Source organism: Balaenoptera physalus, assembly GCF_965194825.1.
Source record: "Balaenoptera physalus genome assembly, chromosome: 20".
Classification (NCBI taxonomy): Eukaryota; Metazoa; Chordata; class Mammalia; order Artiodactyla; family Balaenopteridae; genus Balaenoptera; species Balaenoptera physalus.
The window spans coordinates 54,101,683-54,121,056 of NC_138901.1; the positions used below are offsets into that span (position 1 = coordinate 54,101,683).

Here is a 19,374-nt window from a genome sequence, read left to right on the forward strand (position 1 = left end):
ATAAGGGAGGAGACGGCAGGAAACGAGCCCTCACCGTTAACAGTGATGTAGGCAGGAGCCCCGCCAGCCTGTGGGTCTAGGGAAGCATTGCTGAGGGTGCTGGGGGCTGTGATGTAGCTCTGTGCTGGGGAGACAGCCAGCGGAAGCAGCAGTGGGACTGACTGTGAGGGGACTGGCTCAACGGTAGAAGTCCTCCACTGGAGCTGGTGGGCAGCTACGAAACGGCTCCCAAATGATCTCACCTTTTGGTATTCATGCCCCTATATACTCCCCTCCCCTGGATGTAGGCTGAACCTACTGACTTGCTTCTAACAAATACAATACAGTAAAAGTGATGGGATGTGATTTCCAAGATTAGGTTACAGAAAACTGTGACTTCTATCTTGTTCACACTCTCTTTAGGTCTTCTCACTTTCTCACTCTGATGAATCAAGCCTTACGGAGAAGGTCACATGGCAAGGAACCAAGTGTGGCCTCTGGCCAACAGCCAGCCAGAAACCGAGGTCCTCGGTCCAACAGCCCGTGGGAAACTGAATTCTGCCAGTGACGACATGAAGGAGCTTGGAATTGAGTCCTCTCCCAGCTGAACCCTCAGATGAGACTGCAGCCCAGCCAACTTCTTGGTTGCAGCCTCATGAGAGTCCTTGAGCTGGAGGACCCCGTTAAGCTGTGCCTGGATTCCTGACCCAGAGGAACTCTTAGTTAATGAATGTTTCTTTGAAGTTGTGGCTCTAAGCTATGCCTAAATTTGGGGGTAATTTGTCACATGCTGATAGATAATGGATACAGTGAGCTTTAGACTCTACAAGGCTTCTGGGCCAAGGACCTCCAGGCTGCCTAGGAGGCAGACTCTCCTTGCTCTGTCTCTGCATTTCTCACCCTTGCGCCATCTCATAGGGAGAAAGGCTCTACCTCACCTAACCTGGGAAGTGGGGCTGGGAGAGAAACCTTCATCATTTCCTGCCTGAGCCAGGGCATGGGAGTCGGTCCAGGGAGGATATCCCCTCCATCCTTCCCTCTCTTGCCACCCATCCAAACACACTTTTCCTCTTCTATCGCTCTCAGGAGAAAAAGGCAGGGTAAGGGGGTATTCTTTGTGCTATACCTTGGAGCCTCCAATAGAAAGGAGGTTTTTATTTAGAAGAAAAAAGTTTTGCTAGAGGTTTAACGATTAAGGAATGAGCTGCAGATCTGGAGGAGGTAGAGAAGCTACCTGTCCCAAGGCAAACAAGAATGGCGTCCATCGGCAGTGGAGACTCCCATGGGGAGCAAAGGTGGGGATGACGCCGTTAGACCATTTACCTGAACATGCAGGGAAGAGCTTTTGACAAGAATCCTGCCAATTTGTCTCCTGTTCTTCTCTATGAGTCAGGAGTAGATGGTTGACCAAGAACTTACGTAACAGTTCAAAACAACTCTCCAGTGGAATTTGGGGGCTGCCATATTTCTTCACCTTTTTTTTACCTGTAGCACTGAATGTTTATAGATCAATCCAGTCCCCAAGCATCTCAACAGACGGGGGATGGAAAAATTCAACAAGTGTCTCAGCAACATCTCCTTAGCTCACAAATAGGAAAAACGAGGTATGATTTTCCCGGAAGATGTTATTTTCCTGGAAACTTTACAAGCCAAGTGATTTAAGATTTTCATGCATCCTCCTTCCTTCCACTAATGTTTCCTGTGCCTCTTGCATATCAGGTCCTGGGCTAAGGGCTGAGGTTACAAAGATAGATACTGTTCCTGTCTTCACTGGTTTAAAAGCCAGTGGAAAAAATACATAAATATAGCCTTTCAAGTGAATGAAAAAATGTTGGTGAATTGATTATCAAATTAAAAAAAAAGAAGAATGGAAGGAATAAACAAAAATTATTTTATATTAAGAGGATTTTATTTTTTCCTCTTTGCCATTTTGGAGGAGACCTGACGAAGATTGGCTTCTCAAGTATCCAGGCTCTTGTCACTTGTAGTGGTCAGGATGGCTGGCATGTGATTCAAAGGGGCAGCTGTCTGTCAGCAACTGGAGCTCACACCTGCACAAACACATATACCTAAACACACAGACTGCTGGGCTCAGGTCCGCCAAAGATGCTTATCTATTGATATCTTGGAGGAGCAGGGCCTTTCTGTTGCCTCAGATGCTTGTAGCTTAGGATGAAAACTCTGGGCTCCTATCTTGTGCCAATTACGGTCCCTCTCTTTAACCCCAGTCCTTTGGAAAGACCTGCTCCCTCGGAGCGGATTTTCAAGTACTGGGGATGCTTGATAAATGGCCCTTAATATTGAACTCAGGTGCCTGCCAAAAAGTATCTTGGCAAAGAATTAGCAGTGAAATGAATGGAGTCGCTTCCAAAGGAGCTGAATGTGCACACTTGCCTCATTTTCAGCAACTTGTTGAAGAGTTATAGGGATGCAGTACAGGGGCAGTCAGGTGGTTTTGGGGAAGGAGCCCACATTCCGGCCCTAGTTCCCCGACCCATTCTCACAGCCTAACCTCGTAGGAAACCCGTTCCCATTCCCAGTCTCATTTTTCTTATCTGTAAAATAAAGGATTTGAACTTTGGGCAACTCAGTCTCAGAAACTAAATTTTTCTTCCCTGCAAATGGAAATAATGTCCACCTCACTGAGGCACATGTGGGGTGACATCTGTGACATTTTCTGACCTGTAAGAACACTATTTACTGTTATTGATCATCGTTGGCTACATCATCAAGCCATGGATCTGTCTCAACCTGAAAAGAATATTGCGGGTACCAAAGACATCTTGGAAAGTTCATTCATTCAGCTCATGCTTATGCTTCCAGCATCAACTGGAATTGTTTTCATATGTTTTTTAAAAAACCTCAAAACTGGAATTGTTTTTATTTTTGTTATCAAGATTCCTCATTTTTTTTTTTAATTTTATTTATTCATTTATGTATTTATGGCTGTGTTGGGTTGTCGTTTCTGTGTGAGGGTTTTCTCTAGTTGTGGCAAGCGGGGGCCACTCTTCATCGCGGTGCGCGGGCCTCTCACTATCGCGGCCTCTCTTGTTGCGGAGCACAGGCTCCAGACGCGCAGGCTCAGTAATTGTGGCTCACGGGCTTAGTTGCTCCGCGGCATGTGGGATCTTCCCAGACCAGGGCTCGAACCCGTGTCCCCTGCATTGGCAGGCAGATTGTCAACCACTGCGCCACCAGGGAAGCCCAAGAGTCCTCATTTTATATGAGCAATTATGTTTGTTATTTGGGTAGATATGCTCCTATTTCCCATGGCAGGGACCCAGATTTCTGCAATGTTTTTGCATAGTAGAAGTTCTCAGGAGGGCCCCAAATCTATCTTCAGTCACAAAAGGGAGCACCGGGGACAAATATAAGGGCTAAGCATACCTACCCTCCTTTGAAGGCAGTTTACTGCCCATCAGCTGTTACCTGAACATGTCCCTCGAAGGGGGTCTCACACTCAATCCAAGTAACTTGTCAAAGCATTCCTTCCAACACGACATCATATTCTCCATGAAAGGAGTTATGGTAAATAGAACAGGACCACAGTTTTATAATCATCACAGATACTATCCCAGTCCTCTCATCTGTCAAGTGGAGATAATCACATAGCATTGGTTAAAGATTAGAGGAGACAACTTCTAATGTGGGCTGGGCAATCAAGAGGAATGATTTTCTCAGGATATGCAGGTGACCTCATAATGTACTGACTTAAAAATGCTACTTGTCCTGGCTGACAGAGCATAGCCTCCTACTGAGGATTTCACACCCACCCCCATTCCCGTAAAAAGCAACTTCCTAATCCGACAGCTCATTCTTGTCCGAGCCTCCGTCTTTATCTACTTCAGCCATAGAGACGGAGAATGTCAGAACCTCAGGGTCTCTCAACCCAAGCCCTTTGTACACAGCTCTGGGTTGTAAGTAACGGAAACCAGACTCAACCCAACTTAAACAATAAAGGGACTATATTGGCTCATGTAACAAAACCATCCACGGGCAGGGCCAATCACAGGCAAAGCTAGATCCTGTACTTAACAGTGTCACCAAGGACCTGGTTTCCTTCCCTCCTGACTCTCCCTTCAGTTATCAGCTTCAAGCTGGGAGTGGTTCCTGCCCCAGGATCGCAAGACGGCTGCCATCAAGACCCAGGATTACCTACTTCCTCATTCACATCTAACAGAGTGCATAAAAACATTCCCAGAAAAAGTCTTGAAATTCCATCTGGTTCCATTGCCTTAGCTCATATGACCATACCTGAACAAATCACTGTAGCCAGAGAGATGGGGTGTGGTGTGGGCTTAGTCTAGGTCATGCGTCCCACCATAGAAGTGACGGTAGAGACCGCTCCAGCAGATCATAACCCTTCCCTGCCAACAGACATCAGGGTCTGCTGGGAAAGGAAATGGGGGAATGAACATTGGGAATGCAACCAACAACCTTGTTCAGGCCAGCTCGGCAAACACTGAATGGTCATCAAGGTGGGTTCAGACCAATCACTTTCTCCCTAAACGCTAATGAACTACTTCGGAGGCATCACATTTTAAACACCTCCAACAAATTTCCAGCCAAAAGAAATCAAACTTCAGCCCCAAGAATTCTTGCAACCACAAAGATCAATCCCAGCACTTCCATCTCCCCTCTTGGGACCCCCTAAGAACCAAGTAGCTCCTGCTACTTTTAAGGGAAAAAAAATGCATTCTGGTATGCAAACATTACCGCATATTCATGCACTCAAAATCTAATTTTAGCTGTAAGAGACTTCATTATAATATGCTCACATAATTAAGCAGCTTTCTTCCCAGGGTTTGGAAGCCTGTCTATTCTTCTCTCTCATTTACACATCACTGGGATTATCAGAATGAGTTTTAGTTTTTTAAAATTATATATTTTGGTTTTTCCAAATTGATCCACAACGGGAGGCGAAATCCATGAGAATTATATGTTTTAACACAGGTTTGTATTAACTCCACAGCCTTACTATTAAAGTTGGAATCTGTAGACAGTCAGGGTTTCCCTGTTCTGGTCTGATTGGTTCCTGATGCATTTGTCACGCTTCTAAATACAGAGCTTCTTTTACTCTGTGGCTGGTTGGGACAGTAGCCTCTTTATGGAGAAGCTGAGAGCTACAGATGAGACCTAACGTGGAGAAAGACAAGTGGACTTTCCCAAAAGGACACACAAATTCCCTTCCTGTGCTTCTCAGGAGCTGGGCGACGGCTACTGAGAACCATCCACACACGGGGCCTTAGCACCTCCTTACCCAGCGTCTGGGAGCACGTGCCAGGGGTCAGGGGCCTTGCTGGGTGGAGTGACTCAACACGACCTGGATGCCCCCTGATCCCATCGTTCCACTCATCTGCGTGCCTGGCTAAGGTGCAAAGGAAACTACAAAGCCGTTTGAGCAGGCGACCCTCCACCTGGAAGGAGGGGAGGTTTCCGGGTACCTGGCAGCTGGGAACGGACTTACGCATCTACTAGGAAGAACGAGCCGGTGCCGCTGTTCTCCTGACCCCCGGGGTGATGGGGGAAGCCCAGGGGGCCAGGCCCTCCCTGGCTGCAGTCCTGGTCGGTCCTTCAGCTGCTCCACTGCCCTTCACAGACTCCCTGGCATATGAGTCTTTTCCCTGGAGGCTGTCTGGGTGGCCAGGACAGTGAGGGCCAGAGCCAGGAAGCCAGTCTCCGGAGGAGGCCAGCTTCCCTATTCTCCATCACTCAGTGCTACGGTCTCCTACGAGACTTCAGGTTTGCTCTGGGATGCAGGTATCCCCTGGGCCCCCTTCCAAGGCAGTGTGGAAGCTCCTGGTGGGTTTCAGTTACACCTACAACTCAGGAGAGCTGGCCTCGTCAGGGGCCGTCACAGACTTGGCCACAGAGCCATGCTGTATCAGTAATTGTTTATAAAGACCCTGGCGTTTCCAGCTTTGAGCTGAGCCGAGTGTTGCTTTAGGAGGATCTAAAACAGCGTCGGCATCAGCGTGGGTCTGGGGGAGCCTCAGGAAGAACTTGGAGGCCACCAGGAACAGATACTCGAGGCCATTCACTGGCAAAACCGAAGGCGTGGGAGGCTTCCCTCTGAGGAAGGGCAGCTCCGCCAGGCCTCTGGGCCCTGCCTTCCCCACTGGGAGTGGCCCTCAGCTCCCACTGCCAGCCAGGGAGCAGAGGGTCTGCCATACCCATGCCCGGCTTTCCCAAACCCCTCACCCCCTTTTCTCCTCCTGATGCAGAGGTCAGACCAGCAGGCCCAGCGCAGGCCTGGAGAAGCTGCAGAGGGGCTCAGGGGCTGCCCAAGTTCAGGCCCGTCCACGTTCCTCCCTCGCAGGGGTCAGTGTGCCGCCGAGCTCTCCACAGCCCGCCTTGGGTCTCAGCTGTCCTGGGCTGTGCTCCTGGGCTCAACCCCACCCTCCAGACCTGAGCCCCTGGTCTCCGCAGCCTCATTTCTGAGCCCAAGACATGTAGCAGAGGGCGACCCAAGAAGGTAATTAGCATCAGCACCTCTGCCCCGCCCAGGCTGAGCACTAAGTGGCTGTAAGGAGAGTCCCTTTCTGTGTCCCCTCCTCTGTCCTCACCCACCCACTCCCATCCTCCTGCTGCACAGACTCAGAGAGACACACGCCCCACACCCACTCACCTCTTCTGCAAAACATACAAGGGTTTTCCAAGCCTCTGAGCCTTTGTACATGCTGTTCCCTCCGCCTCAATTACCCTTCCCCTCTGCGTGGCTGGAAGAATTCCTACAGGTTCCTCAAGACCAGTTCAAAGCCGCTGCGATGCATTCCCTGACCCCCTGGGAGCCCGCACAGCACACACGCTCCTCTGTCACTGGGTTTCTCACTCCCATTTGTGACAACCCCTCCCCAGTCCCCACTAGACAGTGAGGGGAGGGGACCTTATGAATGCACCTTCTCAGGAGGCCCGTAGGCTTGTACACAGCAGCAGGCGTCAGCGCCCGGGAGTTCCCTTCCCCTTCTTGGATGAACGAGTGGGAAAGATGTCAGCCTCACAGAAAACAGAGACAGAGGGTGTGACAAAGAGGCCCAGTGACAGGAAGTGGTGGGTGAATAACAGAGAGACAGAGAGGGCTGGGCCAGTGGGGGTCAGACAGAAGCTGCAGCCTTGCTGACAGGCCATGCCACCCCCCTTCCTCATGAACCCAGAGGCGACCCCGTGGAGAGCAGGGGCCCGTCAAGACAGGGGGGACCACCAGCCCCAGTGGCACCCAGACTCATCCCTCCCGGGTCTGCCCATGCCCACCCCAAGCCCCATCCTGCTGGCATTGCTGGCGTACAGGCCCCTCAGGTCTAGGGCTCCCCTGGAGGCCCAGCCCCTTCCCTGCCCTGCTGCCTCCTCGCCCCCACACCCTGCTTCTGGGACATGGCACGAAGCCCCAGCTCTACGGGGACAGTCGGAGAAAGAAGCCAGGCAAGGAGGCGCCCTCTCCCAGGAGTGCTGATATCGGACGGGGGTCGGGGGTGCACAGAACTTGTGGCCGGTCCTGAGGTGCGGGGTTTGTGTGGGCAGCTCCGCTCTACCCGTGGTGCCACCAGCCCAGCCCCGGCGAAGGGAGAGGCAGGGCTGCAGAGCTGGCGGCGCCTGGCCATCACACCACACACGCTGTGGGATGCAGGCGCGCGGTCAGGGCCGCCTGGCCCGGCGGACACAGGCTGTGAGCCCGCCTCCAGGCCGGGGTCCTGGCTCCTCAGAGCACTAAGCTCACCCAGCCCAGTATCCCCCAGTCAAAGCCCCTGACCAGCAAACCTGCACTGGGCTGGAAACAGGAAGCCCGGGGCCTCCGAGAGCCCAGGGTGCACGCGTGTGTCAGTGCGTGGGGGAGACGGACAGGCAGCCCCTAGGAACGCACAACCTGGCGTCTGCACGCCTGCATCAACGTTCGCGTCTGCAAGTCTGGGCGTGTCTGGCACAGCCGGGTGGTGGCGCAGGCGCGTTAGGGCACCGTGAGCAGCGAGCGGCAGGTCTAAGCGGGTCTGGCTAGGAGTGCGTGTCCCTTTGCGTCCATCCTGTGACATCGGGTCCGCCTGGCCGGGGCTCACGTCCAGTCTCCCCGTGCGGGAGGCAGGCAGCCCCGGGGTGGGGGACCTCCCTGCAGGTGGCGTCGGCGCCCGAGCATCCCAGGGGGCCACCCGAGCGGTTGAGCACGTGCGTAGCCCCGCGGGGGCGGCCGGCTCCCAGCGGGGTGGGCCGAGCGGGCCGGGGCCTATCATCTGGGCACGTACTCCCGGGGCAGCCCGGCCCAGTTGTGGTCACGCAGGGCCCGGTCCACCGTCCGGATGTAGCCGTTGATCAGGTCCTTCATCGCGGGGGTGAAGGGCTCGAGGTCGTGCGGGCGCCGGCCGCGCCGCCGGAAGCTGCCCTCCTTGTTGTTCTCCACGCAGAGCAGGCGCTCCTCGCTCACGGACACGTTGAGGAAGGCCACCACCTCCCGCAGCGTGGGCACCAGGCTGCGCCGCAGCTCCTCGTAGTGAACCACCAGCAGCCGCTTGCCGTACTTGAGCCAGTCCAGCACGTGCGAGGACCACCATGACGCGTAGCTGTTGACAAAGTCCGGCCACTCTGGGTGGGCGAGAAGGGGCGCCGTGTCAGGGCCCGGCCCCGGTGGGGCTGCTGGCCTCCTGGGGGCCAGGATGCTCCGTCGTCCACCGCCCAGGGCCGACCTACCCGATCTCCCCCGGAGGGAGACCCTCTTGGCGACCTCGTGTTGGGGAGGGTTACAGCAGGCTGGGCTCTGAAGAGCTGCAAGCCCACCTGGGAGCTGTGACCTCAGGTCCACCTTCCCCCAGCGGTTTCCTTGGAAACACACCAAGTTAAGACGAACGGGGACCGTGTGTTCCAAGAACTGGTTCTCTCTCGGGTGGACCTTGACCTCTGGGACTGTCCCTGCATGGCGAGAGCCCAGGGTCTCGGGCCTTTGGGACATAGTGGAGTTAAAGACAACCAAGGCAGGGCCTCTCTGTCGAGATGACCCTAGGTTCACCTTGATGTTGCCCTGGCAGCTCTGCACATCCAGTCTGGGTAATGGGGGCCGAGCAGTGTGTGGGGGGCAGCTGCTGTGCCTCCTAGTCAGAAGAAGACGCTGTGCAGGCCGGATTTCCTGTACCGGGGCCTCCTACACAGCTACGTGAACGGGGTGCCTAACTGATGCTTCTTGTGTCTTGTGGGTGCGATCGCCGGTTTAACCAGTGACGCACAATGAGGCCACAGGCGGGGCAGCTGAGATCTCTGGCAGGTGATCTGCTCCATGAGGTTTTTTTTCAGCAAATTTAGAAATTTGGTGGGTTTTCTTTTTAAGTGGGGAGAAGGGTGCAAATGTCAAGAATCACCCCAACAAAAACAGTTTCCATAATTGGGCTATTAAGACACCTCAAATGCTGTGGGAAGCATCTGCTTTCTCTAATTTTCACAACAACCCTATGAGATGGGACCACCCTTGTTTTTAAGGTGAGAAAACCGAGGCTCAGAAGACAAGGTCTGCAGCTTGCCTCGGGTCACTGGGCTGGTAAGAGACCCAGGAGGGGTCAGAGCTCAGCCTGCCTGCGTCCTCAAGGGGAGTCAGCAGGAGGGCAGGGATGGCTGACGGGGGCTGGTCTAGAGGGAGGGTGATAGGGAAACGGGGGGACACCCACCAGCCTCAGCTGATCCGGAGTCACACAGGGATGGAAGCACAAGCCTGCCCAGCCTCAGGCCCCACGTCTCATCATGCCACCCACTCTGCTGGACACGGCTGTATTTCTGATGGCTTCATTTTATATCACTCACTCTCCTGACTTGTGTCTCTTTAATTCATCGCCCAAAGTCTAAACTGTGCGTGCCTTGAGGGCAGAGACTGTGACCCCTGTAGCCTGGGCTCCTGGCGCCTTGCCCAGTGGCACATAGTAGGACTTCAGTAAGCGTATATCAGCAGACTGACCCCCGAATAAAGTTGCAACCGTTCCCCCACCCCGCCGGCCCCTTGTGCTCACCTTTGCTCTTCCAGTTGCGGTCAGCTGCGTAGCCCAGGTGCCCGGCGCATTTCCTGTTGAACTCGGCCACCAGGGACCTGTACGGGTTCCGGATCAGCAGGATGGCCGAGTCGAACATCTCAATCTCCCTCCTGCCACTCTCGTGGGTCTTCACGCAGATGGTGCGCCGGCTCCTCCAGTGGTCCTTCTCGCCCTTGAACCCTGCCCGGGAGAAAGGCATCGTGGAGCCCCCGCTGCCACAGCAGCAGACAGGTCTGAACGCCAACCTGCACCCCTGAGGGAGAGCCGACATTGGGGGCACAACAGAGGGCACTGGGATGGCCTATGGATGGCTGATAGGGCCTGACCCTGCCCAAGAGACAGTGAGAGCAGGAGGCATCTTAAGTGGGGAAAGATGGCGTCTGCAAGAGAAAGAAGATACGGCACCTCCTGTAGATCCCAGAAGTCAGGAGGCAGAGCCCGACCATGCCCTCTCTCTAGACGCTGTAGCTGCATCCATTTGGGCATCTGCATGGCTATGTCACATGAGCATTGCAGATAACCCTGTGAGTTGACCACAGCGGCAGGCATAGCCAGATGAAGAGACTGAGGCTCAGAGTGGGTATGTGACTTGCTCAAGATCACACAGCACCACAGCATCAGAGCCAGGGCTCTCTCCACGTGGCTTTGTGTGTCCCTGTGAGGCCTCTGTCTTCTACTCACCTCCCCACAGAAGGGGCAGGATCCCCATCATCAAGCTCAAGGGCAGTCAGCAGCTGTAGCGCCACCCTCTGACCTTATGCCACAGTCCTATAACTGGGCTCCAGCCTTGCACCTGTGGAGACTCTACCCATCCCTACACAGAGTCACACATTTACCAACAAATATCATTGTGTGCCCGTTCTGTGTTGGACTTTACACTGGGGATAAAGGGGTAAGACTCAGACCCTGTCTTTAAGCTTACAGTCTAGTGGGGGGATAGCCCAAGTGTAATACAGAGCATAAGGGCTTATGGGAACAAAGAGTAAGGGGGACTAGTTTGGGAGTGTAGTGGGATGTCACAGAAGGCTTCCTGGAAAGATGTCCCCTGAACCTGGTCTCCTGGCCACATCTCAACATAGCCCATGCCATCCAGCTCTGGCGACAAGCTCCAAAATTGCCCATGAGCTTGCCTCGGGCTCTTGGAAACATAAATGAGTCCCATCCCCCCACCCCCCTTCATGAATGGTTGGGAAGTATTTGTATCTACAGCAAGTCTTTGATGCCTGAAAAATGCAAGTGTCCTTTGAGTCTGTAAGTCTGGGGTCACCAGCTGAAACTCAACATGTTTCAGATTCATCTCTGCCATGGGCCAAACACCAAAAGTCTTTGCTTTGATTCATTGTGTCAAACAGCTGGGAAGTTCCAGGAAAGAATGAGTCAAACCATGAGCCAAGTAAACATGAGATCTGGTCTTTGACACCCTGAGGCCCAGGGTGCCTTTTGTACTGCCTTGGCCTGTTTCAACAGGCACCACTTTTCCTTATAACTCAGACCACGCTCACTCATGACGGTTTGGCATTTTGGCATTGGAGCTTCCTTGCGAATTTCATGTGAGTGCACGTGTGTGTGTGTGTGTGTGTGACTGCTCTGACAGTGCTCTGAGGCCAGTGGCTACATCTAACCAGTCTCGTAAGGCTCAAAGATGCATCGGGGATTTCTAAAGCCATTCTGAGGCAGTGTCAACCCAATCCTTATTATGCCCAGCTATCGAGCCATTGGGCCACTTAGCCATTTGTAGACTGAGACAGCCAGCTGTTTGAATAAGGTAAAGGCCTTCTTTCTAGATGAACACGGTGGGTAGCTGCAGCCTGTACACATTAGGTGGTTCCCAGGGGACTAGGCCAGAGTGGGCAGGTCCATGTGCTTTATCTGGCCACTTTACTTGTAACTGCTATAACACTCAAGACTCCCAGGGGTGATGAAACTGGGTTATATGGACACCCTTGGCTTTTTCCCAACCAGACCAAGATTGCTGTGGGTGATTCTAGAACCCGCTGCCACCTCAGGAAGTTTGTGTTTTCTCTAGGATGTTACTGATAGTATCCTGTTTTCCTCAACCAAACTCTAAGAATCCCAGAGAAACTGTTGTAACACTTGACAACAGAGAAATATATTTCACCAAATATAGATCCCACTTGGCTTATCTGAGGTTCTTAGTCTTAAACAGTGCACAGATTTGAGCCATTTTAAAGTTCATTTACTTGACATAATGAGGCCTCTTATTTCTACAAAAGAAATATTAGAAATCATTAAACTCTTGAAGATTTTTGGACCTCGTTTTAAAAAATCGTATTTTGATAAGCTACACTTGCCTCAAAAACAAAGAAAAAAGAAAAAGGAAATGAACACATGAAGTCAGTTCCCCTAATTATTGAGGGTTCTAAAAATTAAGGAAAATTCAAGAAATGTTTACAGAGAGGGAATCTAAGCTACTAGGCTTTCCCTTTGAATCCAGAACAGATCTTGTGAATTTTCTCTCAAAGTGTGGTCCTAGGGCTGGCTGTGTCAGCACCACCTAGGAGCTTGTTAGAAATGCCAATTCCTAGGCCCCATCTCAGATCGACTAAATCACACTCTCTTGGTGGAGGGGGGCGTGCAAACCAGGAAGCTATGTTGAATTAATAAGCCCTCAAGGTGACGCTTATGCACGTTCAAGTTTGAGAAGCACAGCACTAGAGCTCCGGGGAGGAGCTGGGCTGGAGAAGCTGCAGTCTGGGCGCTGGGAACTGCCCTCCTCCCTGCCTTGCAGCCTTCACTAACCTTTGTTGTAGAGAGTGCCATCAAAGTAGTAGCTCCCTGTGTAGAAGCCGGTGGCGTGCTCGATGAGGTGCCGCGCCCATGTGTTCCCGGCTCCCGGGAAGCTCGACAGAGCCACGAACACTTTGGATTTGGTGGGCAGGAACCTCCGGTCTGTGCACCGGGTATCTGAAAGTCCAGAAGTCGTCTCAGGGTTACCCACCTCCACTGCGACTCCCAGACTCTCTCTCAGACTTCCCTAGATAGGAAATGCCAACCCAGGACTCCCACTGGGAGATGAATGGGAAAACTGAGGCCCAAAAAGGGGAAGGGATTTGCCACCTGGACCTTGGCTGCTCGGGTCCGCGGCTGGCCAAAGAAAGCCCCAGTGATGACGAGACCTCCCAGTGTAAGAGTCTAGTGGGAATCAGCATCCTGCAGACTCCCAAGGTCAGCTGGGGCAGACCTGCTTCTCACACAAGGCAGATGCTGGAGCCTGGGCACACAGCCTGGGTGACTTACTGGTCCCCAGGTCCTGGACTGGCTCAGGGAGGCCCCCGTGGCCACTGGGCTGCCATGTCACCCCGCCCCACCACCCTGCCACTGCTATCCCTCTGGACCCTGCCTCTCTGCTCGTCCTCAAACCACCTTCATCCCCAGAGAGACTCAGATGAAGGTCAGGTGCTCTTCAAACCGAGCCCCACATCCTGTATCCAGCCTCCAGGGGTGGTGGAGGCCTCCTGTTCCCGTTATCCCAAGATAGGACCACCTACCAAGACGCCTTCCCCACCCCAGGACCGCATACTCAGTCCAAACCCCCAGACCAAGTGCCACAACCAGCGGTAGACACAGGAGGAGGGCCCCGCATGCCTGTCCACCTCTGGGGCAGAACTCACCCTGCACGGGCGTCTGGTAGACCTCGCAGTACTCCGCTAGCCTTCGGGCCTCAGACTCCTGGCCACACAGCGAGCTGTCCACAGCATCCCGCAGGTTGAACTGGGGCGTGGGGTAAGCACAGTAGCACTCCCAGCCCCTGAGGATGGCCAAGGGGAACTCCTGCCAGGGAAGGAGAGGAAGAGAAGCATCCTGGGTGAATGCAGGGGCCACGCCCCCGCCGCTCAGGGACCAGGGTGAGCGCGGGGGATGTCCTGCCAGCTGCATGGGATCTACAGGGGTGTCTGTCCGTCCTTCCAGCGCTGGGCTCTGGGCCCAAACCCAGGGGAGACAAAGCTCAATGAGACGGGACCTCTGCCCTCTAGCAGCTCACCGCTGGCCGGTGACGAGCCCACGGTCTTTTGTTTGTTTGTGTGTTTGGTTTTGTTTTTTATGATAATTACAGTCTTTATTTATGTAACTGGTCACATAGTCATAGCTGGTATTTATAACTACCTTCTTCTATTACCCATTCTTTATATATGTGTGTGTGTGTGTGTGTGTGTGTGTGTGTGTGTGTGTCTGTGTGTATAAATTTTTTTTTTTTTGCCGCACCACACACCATGCAGAACTTCCCCGACCAGGGATCGAACCCGTGCCCCCTGCAGTGGAGTCTTAACCACTGGACCACCAGGGAAGTCCAGAAAAGTCCACTGTTAATAGCACCAGAGCTATTACAGAGGGGTGACTCCACTGGGGGGACTGGACCTGGATTTTGGAGACATCTAGGGGGTCGTCAGGAGTGCCGGGGAGGGAACGGCATTCCAGGTGGGGAAACCACATGTGTCTGGGTTAGAATGGGACAGAAAGGCCCACCCAGGGCAGCTCAGCATTCAACATCTTTAACCAACAGACTGTGAGCCCCCAGTGAGGTCTGGAATTCCCACCAGCCCTCCCTGGAAAGAGACAGACCTAACCCCTGCTTCTGCAGTCCTGCTGCAGGGTGGGGTGCAGGGCCGGTGACAGATTCTCACACAGCATCTCTCCAGGACAGGACGGGGTGGGAACGGCCAGGCCTTGGCCGCTCCGAGGTGCTCAGGCTGATGGGGGCTTCCTTAGATCGGAGAGGCCCTGCCAGGGTTAGAAGGCCAAGCCAACTCCTGGCAGTTTTTTACATATGTTTTCTTGGTTTCCTCTGGGGAGAAGGCTGCACCCACAGCACAGCAGTGAGAGCTGGGGCGCTGGCATTGGGAAGGCCTGAATGTGAATTCAGGTTCACAGCCTGGGTGACCTTGAACCTTTCTGAATTTCACCATTGAACAAAGGGAATAAAACCCACCTTGCACATCGGTTGTGAAAACTAGATGAGAAAGGTCCAAATTGCCCAGTGCTGGGCCCGGCACACAGTAGGTGCTTTCCTCACAGAGGAACGGGCCACCCTCGGCCTCCTTTCCCTGGTGGGAAATTCCTCCACTCACCTCTCCCACACATTTTACCTGAGAACCTACTATGTACCAGGCACCAGGTAGGACACTCAGCCCCATTTCCACTCTGCCTCTCCGTGCATCTTGCAAACAGGAGATGCGAGGCCCCCTGGAGCACAGAGATAGGAGAGGAGTCAATTGAGTGTGTGCTTGGGGGCGAGGGAAGCAGTGGGCAGAGAAAACTTCTCGCTGCTAAGGGAAACGCTGAACAAACCTTTTTGTTTTTTGCCCACAGCAAAAATCTCATAAAAAAAAAAATAAAGGAAAATCAATAGCGTCTTCTGAGCGTGGCTTGGCAGAGCCCAGGATCTCGGCACTCAGAAAAGACAGTGGATGGTGTCCCAGCCAGGGGAGGGCGATGCAGAGCCTGGGGCCGGGTGGTCCCTTAGGAGGTAGGAGGGGAGGCTGCCCCCAGTGGAGGGCTGTTCTCCTAAGTGTAGGTGGGATGCTCTCCCAGAGACCTCACAGCCCCCACGAAGGCCTCTTCCCACCTCCCTCCTCCTTCGTCAAGGCTTGGGGCAGTTTTGCCTCTGCCAGCCCCGCGTCCCTCTCTCAGGGCTGAGCTGCCATGTGGGGACAGGAGAGAGGATGTTTTCACTATTACACTACACACCCCTACACACACACACACACACACAAAATCTGCTTCCAGACCTCAGTGCTCACTTTGGCATTAGAAATGCCCTTAAACATTTTATGGGACCATAAGCAAATCACTTCCCCTTTTGGAACCTTAGTTTCTCCATCTGTAAAATGGACAGATTCCTTGAGTTGTCCTGCCTGGAAGAGTCGGAGGATCTCATTTCTCTCCCTCTGTGAGGGCCAGTGAGACTAGGACATTTACCCCCATGCCTTTCCTGGACGAGGCTTGAGTTGCAAATTTCTCCCAGGACAGGGGGCTAGGGGTAGGCAGTCATTCTGGGTGTCCACGGGCTCATGTCCAGAGGCACCAGGGAGGAAGCACCCGGTAGGAGAAAAAGCACCAGGTTTACAATCCAACAGACCTGGACTCGAATCCCAGGGCCACGGTTGAGTATCTGTATGACCTTGGACCAATCACTACCTGCCCCTCAAGTCTTGGCTGTCTCATCTGTCATCTGGGGGCAATAACATTCACACCATAGAGTGCTGGGAGAATGAAGGGAGGATGGCGCATGAAAAGGACCCAGCACATAGTAAGGGCTCCCTTACTCTTAACTCTTAAGACCTTTAATTGTACTAGAGGCGGGCCCAGACCACCCTCCTAACACTCAGAGTACCTGAGAGTTTGGTTCCTAAAATTCCTCTTTTTGGCTCCCCCTCCAAGGCCCCAAAAGCTCAGGATCAAGCAAAGGTTGGAAGTCCCTCCCCCAAGCAGCACTTGTGATTCTTAACCTCGATCAGACACATAGAGAAAAGAATCGCTGGGACTTCCCTGGTGGCGCAGTGGTTGAGAATCCGCCTGCCAATGCAGGGGACACGGGTTTGATCCCTGGTCCGGGAAGATCCCACATGCCGCGGAGCAACTAAGCCCGTGTGCCACAACTACTGAAGTCCACGTGCCTAGAGCCTGTGCTCCACAACAAGAGAAGCCACCGCCGTGAGAAGCCCGTGCACTGCAACGAAGAGTAGCCCCGGCTCACCGCAACTAGAGAAAGCCTGTGCACAGCAACGAAGACCCAATGCAGCCAAAAAATAAATTTTAAAAAAATATTAAAAAAAAGAAAAGAATTGCTTTGAGGGCTCAGTGGCCACAATGGGGCCCTAACCCTGGAACCAGGACCCACTCAGCCACAGCTGCCGTCACTGTCAGAGCTGCGGTGACGTCCAGCACCAGCAGCTGGGGCCGCTGGGCCTGGAGTGAGGGGGCAAAAGGCTGGACAAACCCCATCAGTACCTCTGGCTAGACTCCACCCAACCTGGGGCCCCCATGTCATTGCTCAACAGAAAGCGAATCTGTGTCCTGACCCTCAATCAGAATGCCGTTGGCTTTCTGGAAGCAAGTTCTCCTGCTGATGTGAGTTAGTGAAAAGCCATCACAAGAACTGCAACCTCTGGCCTCTCCCACTGCTATCCATCCTCTCCCGAAAAGCCCTCATCCCGCCTCGTCCCAGATCAATACCTTCATCACAGCAAGCAGCGGGAACAAGCAGCCTGGGTACCACGGCGGCAGCAGAGAGCACGCAGCTGTCTGCGTCTGTGTCCCCCACACTTCCATCCACACTGGCTCTTATGGGCTGAATTGTGTCCCCTGAAATTCATATGTTGATGCCTTAACCCCCAGCACTTCAGAATATGACTGTATTTGGAGACAGGGCCTTTAAAGAGGCAATTAAGTTAAACTGGGGCCATTAGGATGGGCCCCCATTGAATCTGACTGGTGTCGTTATAAGAAGAGATTAGGACCCAGACACACAGAGATGGAGGAGAAGGCCATTGGCAAGCCAGAGAGACAGGCCTCAGAAGAAACCAACCGTGCCAACACTTTGATCTTGGACTTCCAGCCTCCATAACTGAGAGAAAATAAATTTCTACTGTTTAAGCCACCCAGCAGTCTGTGGGAATTTGTTATGACAGGCCGAGCAAACTAACACTAGCTTTCTTACCAGTCCTTGGCCACTGCAGTCTCGCTCCCACCTCAGGGCCTTTGCACTTGCTGTGCCCTCTGCCTGGAATGTCCTTTCCCAGATACCCTCATGGCTTTCTTTTTTTTAATTAATTTATTTTATTTATTTATTTTTGCTGTGTTGGGTCTTTGTTGCTGTGCGCGGGCTTTCTCCAATTGTGGCGAGCGGGGGCTACTCTTTGTTGCGGAGTGTGGGCTTCTCATTGCGGTGGCTTCTCTTGTTGCAGAGCATGGGCTCTAGGCACACGGGCTCCGTAGTTGTGGCTCATGGGCTCTAGAACACAGGCTCAGCAGTTGTGGTGCACGGGCTTAGTTGCTCCGGAGCATGTGGGATCTTCCCGGACCAGGGCTCAAACCCGTGTCCCTTGCATTGGCAGGCGGATTTTTAACCACTGCACCACCAGGGAAGCCCCCCCAGATACCCTCATGGTTTTCTCCCTCACCTTCTGCAAGACCTCTTCCGTGAGGCCTTCCCTGGCCACCCCATTTCGAGTTGCAACGTCCCTCCCGCTATCACCGATACACCCAATCCCTTGCTGTGTTTTCTACTTCTGTTTCAGTGGTATAACTTACCTCGATGGAACACTCTGACCCTGAATGTACCACCCAGTCTGTTTTGATGAATGCCTATCAGGACACACAGCATTTTCCTCACACCAGTTTCCTCGGCCCCTTCCCACTCATACCCCCCTCCCCCAAAGCAACCCCTAGTCTGACTTCCATCACCACAGATGAGTTTTGTCTATTCTAGAACGGCCTATAAATAGAATCACTCAGCACATATTTGTGTGAGTCTGGTTTCTTTCAGAAAAATATTTGTTAAGTCCACCCATGTTGTTTTATCTGGCAGCGGATTGTTGCTTTTTATCGCTGAGTATCATTCCGTGTGTGGACACAACAATTTGCGGACTCCTTCACTTGATGGATCCCTGGGCTGTTTCCCGTTTTTACCTATTACGAATAATGCTGCTATGAACATTCTTGGGCAGGACTTTCAGTGGATACACATCTTCATTTCCAATGGGTAAATATGTAAGGTTCCTGCTTCATTTTTCTCCACTGGTGCTTGTCACCATTCAACATACTATATATTTTACTTATTTTCCCTGGTTTACTGTCTACCTTTACCCACAAGAATATAAGCCGGGATTTTTGTGTGTCTGGTGTGCTTTGCTGCATTCTCAGTACCTAGAACAAAGTCTAGAACATGGTGGATGCTTAATGAATCTTGGATGGATGCACCAACGAATGAATGAATGAATGAATGAATGTCCTTTCCAGATCCCAACTCCCCCCAGAGTTGTTGGCAACAGACTTGGACATGAGTCTTCCGTTGGTCGCTTGTGCCCGGCCATGAGTAAAGAGAAGAAAGCCTGTTCCATCTAAGCAAACCCTCCCTGACAACAGGAACCCCAGGGGACTCTGCCATCCTGAGATTCCTGTTCAGACAAGAATATTTTACGAACACAGTTACAAAAAAAACAGTCTGCTCAGGGCAGGCTGGGTCTGTCTCCCTCCCCGGTGGTAACGGCTGATGCCTCACGATCCCGTATCCCAGGGCTGGGGCCAGGCTGCCCCCACCAGTGACCTGAACCTTTTTGCTTCCTCGAGTGGATTAAACTGTCAAGTTCCCGGGTGTTTGCAGAGCAACGGGAGAGCTGCAGACAGTAATGTGGTTTTCTTTACAACATAACCTCTTCAG

General features: G+C 52.9%; 2 protein-coding genes across 3 annotated transcripts in view; one reads left to right on the forward strand and one right to left on the reverse strand.

Annotated features, from left to right (window-relative positions):
* Window positions 1-2,882, forward strand: part of AIPL1 (AIP like 1 HSP90 co-chaperone) — a 214,354-nt gene extending 211,472 nt beyond the window's left edge. The window contains exon 4 of the transcript XR_014257998.1: window positions 403-2,882. The gene's annotated coding sequence lies outside the window, so the exon portion shown is untranslated. The remainder of the gene's footprint in view (window positions 1-402) is intronic.
* Window positions 2,883-3,358: 476 nt separating this feature from the next.
* The window catches only part of WSCD1 (WSC domain containing 1), a 53,030-nt gene continuing 37,014 nt past the window's right edge, over window positions 3,359-19,374 (reverse strand). For both annotated transcript variants that reach the window (XM_082443881.1, XM_082443880.1), the window contains exons 6-9: window positions 13,607-13,766; window positions 12,735-12,899; window positions 9,954-10,154; window positions 3,359-8,547 (exon numbers count right to left, since the gene is read on the reverse strand). In XM_082443881.1, the coding sequence (XP_082300007.1) occupies window positions 8,195-8,547; window positions 9,954-10,154; window positions 12,735-12,899; window positions 13,607-13,766 (879 nt within the window). In that variant the 3' untranslated portion in view covers window positions 3,359-8,194. The remainder of the gene's footprint in view (window positions 8,548-9,953; window positions 10,155-12,734; window positions 12,900-13,606; window positions 13,767-19,374) is intronic.